At 41.0% G+C, this 4,273-nt stretch overlaps 1 protein-coding gene across 1 annotated transcript; it reads right to left on the minus strand.

The window, feature by feature from the left end:
- Positions 1 to 269: 269 nt before the first annotated feature.
- On the minus strand, positions 270 to 4,011 carry LOC143544457 (putative pentatricopeptide repeat-containing protein At5g13230, mitochondrial). The gene is made up of 2 exons (XM_077036563.1): positions 1,522 to 4,011; positions 270 to 409 (listed from the first exon to the last, which is right to left on the minus strand). The coding sequence occupies exon 1, from the start codon at positions 4,009 to 4,011 to the stop codon at positions 1,540 to 1,542; it is 2,472 nt and encodes an 823-aa protein (XP_076892678.1). The 3' UTR covers positions 270 to 409; positions 1,522 to 1,539.
- Positions 4,012 to 4,273: the final 262 nt, after the last annotated feature.

Below are 4,273 nucleotides of genomic sequence, written 5' to 3' on the forward strand. Positions count from 1 at the left end.
TTTCAAGTTCGGCATCCTTTTGTTTTTGCTCCCCAAAAACGAGCAGTCGGTTGATTTTGGAGGCCACACTTTCAGTTTTCTACGTCACGGCTTCACCTCCGGATTTTGGCATCATTTTTGTTTTTGCTCCCTAAAGCCACTGATGTACCACGCACCACGTTAAATTTTGTTTTGGTTTGTATCTGGTGGTCGACCGACTCATTTCAAGCTGCAACCGTGTCAACGCCTGATCCAATCATGCAGGAAGAACTTGAGCCTATGCGGCTATACTCACCAGAAATAATATCCTTAGCAACAACCATGACAGCTCCTACATCTGCATAGTCTACAGAATCCCTGCTGCAGTACTTGAAGTGTGTCTCATGGCCATTCTCATCTATTCCAACTATTCATGGTTTTAATCTGGGAACTGCACAAATTAATTTTTAATTATTCTACACACTTTTAATAAAAATGAAAACTTAAAAGAAAAGATATAATAAATTATAAAAACCAAAAGAAAAAAACAGCCCAGACCACCAAACAGCCAAAACTTAACCGCTTCAGCCTGACTGGCCGACCCAGTTGGCTAGATTTACATTTTCCAGAAACTGTAGTTACTGGTTCGGCCTGGAAATCACATCAAACCCGCCTGAATCGGACGTGAACATCCCTACCATACACAATACAAAATAAGCCTAGCAAAACGGGTGGGTCAGCTGACGGGTTCGGGTCCGCCAGTCTGAGTTTGTGTAAGAACGGGTTCCAGTCAAAAAGAGTTTTTGAGTCAGAATGGGCTGTTTTCTACAAAAATATTAATTTGATTTCGGTTCAAAACGGGCTGTGACCGAAATTTGTTCGCCTAGAAAACAAGTCATTTTAACAACGAAAAAAAAAGTATTCAAGTGAGTTCACCCGCTATATTTGTTTGTACAGCAAACTAACGGGTGCCGAAGGGGTGGGGTTGGAGGTGTTGGCAACTGTGGCGGACTTGATAGTGACGTGGTGACAACGGAGACACAGTAGCGACAGGCTCGTCTTTTATACCCGCTGTGTTTTTAGTTAGAGCCAAAAAAAACTATCTTATGTGGCAGACCCGGAAACGCAGGGGTGGTGGGGCGGTGACGGTAAAGACGGGCGTCGGGCGGCAGCAGTGAAAGCTGTGGTGGCGGCCAGGGGTGGGAGTGGCGCTGGAGGTGGGAGGAGTGGGACGTTCACCCATTGGGACCCATTTTAAGTTAACAATCTCTATAAGATCAACCCATTTCGACCCTTTGCATAGAATGATTAGACCCAAATTGACCCACTATGTCATTTGAGTAGAAACAAATGGACCCATAACCAGTTTTTTATACCCAAAACAACCCATTTCTTGTTGAATGGATCATAACTGTCAGGTGTAAATGTAAGCATTGCCTTCAGTTTTAGCTACTTAGTATCAGCATAGAAAAATTTCCAACGAGACATCATCCTAGAATGATCATTTCATATAGTAATAGAACTTTATATAAACCAAATAAAGAAATGAAAATTAGTGCTTACCTGTAGATGCTTTTGGATTTACCAATAATCACCACAAGAGCAAACCCCATCTTCAAAGTGATGAAACCGATTTATATCTCTAATAACAATTTCCCGCTTCACAATCTTCGATACAAACTTAAAAACAGCATGGCAATCCAAACATATTCTAAGATTTTTCATAATACGAATCGGGCATCCAGATGGTGTACTAACCAACCCAAAAGCCAAAGCTAACCGCTCACTATGCACCCACAATAAGCGTGCCTTTTCATCATCTTCCACATCTAGTAATATGACATCACGATTACACACATAACCCGCTTTCTTGATTTTCAAATTTAACCACTCCAACATTCCATATATTAATCTAATATCATCATGTGAACAATCGCCAACTGTAAAATAGTGAACCGTACCTTGATTCTCAATCCAACTTAAACCGGGCTCCTTTTTCACTCTTTTTTTCTTCATATTTTTCCTAACCAAAGCTACATTATCCCACCTTTTTGCACTTGCATACATGTTTGACAACAACACGTACGTTGACTCATCTTGCGGTTCCAATTCAAGAACACGTTTGGCAGATAATTCACCCAACTCAAGATCTTTGTGGATCACACATGCTCCAAGTAAAGCGCGCCACACCATTACACTCGGTTCACCAGGAATTTGGTCAATCAAATTCATAGCTTTGACTAGTTGACCAAGTTTCCCAAACAATGATACCATACATGTATAATGCTCCATACACGGTTCAATAGAATAATCGTTAACCATGGAAGTAAAATAGGCTTCTCCTTCACTTAACAAACCTATATTGCTGCAAGCCGAAAGGACACCAACAAATGTTAACTGATCAGGTTTAACATCGGTTTCAGACATCATTTTAAACATAACTAACGCCTCGTTACCAAGGCCGTGCATTGAATAACCTGAAATCATTGCATTCCATGACACCACGTCTTTCTGGCTAATCATGTTGAACGCTAAACGGGCGTGCTTAATGTTGCCACATTTAGCATACATGTCTATTAACGTGTTCACTACTGTGACATTATTTTCAAAAAGCGTTTTGATTGTTAAAGAGTGTATTTGAGCTCCAGTTTCCAAAACCGTTAAGTTAGCACACGCACGAAGAACACTCGAGTATGTTACCTCTGTTAACTGAAACTGATCTTTTAACATATCAGAGAAAATTGTTAGTGCAGCATCCCAATTTCCTAAATTCGCATAACCAACAATTAATGTATTCCAAGAAACCTCATTCTTGTTTTCTGATTCTCTAAACAGTTCAACCGAGTTGTTTATCAATCCACATTTAGCATAAACATCCATAAGGGCGTTTGACACGTGTACAAACAAATCAAGGCCGACCTTTTGTGCATGGCAATGAATCTGCTTCCCCAAGGTTAAGTTCTCCATTGTTGCACATGCTTGCAGGACACTAGCAAAAGTAAACTGGTTAGGAACAACTGGTTCACGTCTCATCCTACAAAATAGTCTCGCCGCCTCTTCACATCGGTCACTTTGAGAATACCTTGCAATCATGAAACTCCAAGGGATCACATCTTTTTTGGGTATCTCATCAAACACGTGACGTGCAGCTTCGATGTCACCAGACTTGGTATACAAATCAAGCAGTGAAACACTGACATAAGGATCGATCTGGTAACAAGTTTTAACAGCACACGCGTGAAGACTCTTACCCACTTCAACGGCCTCAAGGCCAAGACAAGCCTTGAACAAACTAGCAAGTGTAAAGTTGTTAGGATTAAACCCGAGCACACACATTTGAGAAAAGAAACCAAAAGCTTCTTTAAAATAACCATTTTCCGCATAACACGTAATCATCCCGGTCCACGATACCATATCCTTACACGAAACACAATCAAAAACCTCTCTTGCCATATCGACACACCCGCAAGACGAATAAGCATCAAGCAGTGCAGTGCCAACAAAAGCATTGGAATGATGACCTAGTTTATAAACCAACCCATGAACATTTGCAGCTAACTCACCACACTCCATGTTCACAAGCACCTTCAAAACAGTCGTAAACGCATACGCGTTAACCTCGTGACCTTCTCTATGTAACCGAACAAACAATTCAACCGATTTGACATTCAGAAACTCTAAAAACCCTTGAATTAACGTGACAAAAGAAACTGTATTTCTGCTAGGCATTTCGTCGAACAGGTGGCGTGCATCTTTTAAAAACTCCGACTTTACGTACAAATTCAAGAGTATGTTCCACCCAAACAAGTCCAACCCATTACCAGTCTTCAAGATGTGACAATGAAGGGTCTTTCCTGAAACTATATCGTTGTTGATAATGCAATTTTGGAGAAAACTGGCGGCTATATGTGCATCTAAATTGGGAGTTGATAAGACATAATTTGCTTGTTCTTGAGCTAATTGGGTGCAGGTGGATATGGGTAAAGAAACCCCACATTTTGCTAGCAAATTGGTCGATGACAACCTTCTGTACCGAGTGTATAATCTTATCATGAACCAACGGGTAGATAGTCGTCTAACGTCTGGTACTCTGGTTGCTTCAGTCACTATGTTTGGAGTGTAAACGAGCTGCTTGAGCTCGAATCGATAAAAATACTTAAAACGGGTCAAGCCTTTTCAAGCTCGAGTCAAGCCCGAGCCACAAGTAGAGTGTGTTTAGTTATCGAGCCTGAGCTCAAACTTTGTATGAGAAGCTCGTTTAGGCTCGTCAAGTCTTGACGAGCCTTGTGTATTTTTAAGTTCGACAGTTTAGGAC

This window comes from Bidens hawaiensis, unplaced genomic scaffold (assembly GCF_021521415.1).
Source record: "Bidens hawaiensis isolate Kalapana, Puna unplaced genomic scaffold, B.hawaiensis_p1.1 tig00013567_1, whole genome shotgun sequence".
In the NCBI taxonomy this organism is placed as follows: Eukaryota; Viridiplantae; Streptophyta; class Magnoliopsida; order Asterales; family Asteraceae; genus Bidens; species Bidens hawaiensis.

Coding starts and splice junctions, on each gene's coding strand:
- LOC143544457 (XM_077036563.1), bottom strand. CDS start 4,011: ATGATAAGATTATACACTCGGTACAGAAGGTTGTCATCGACCAATTTG.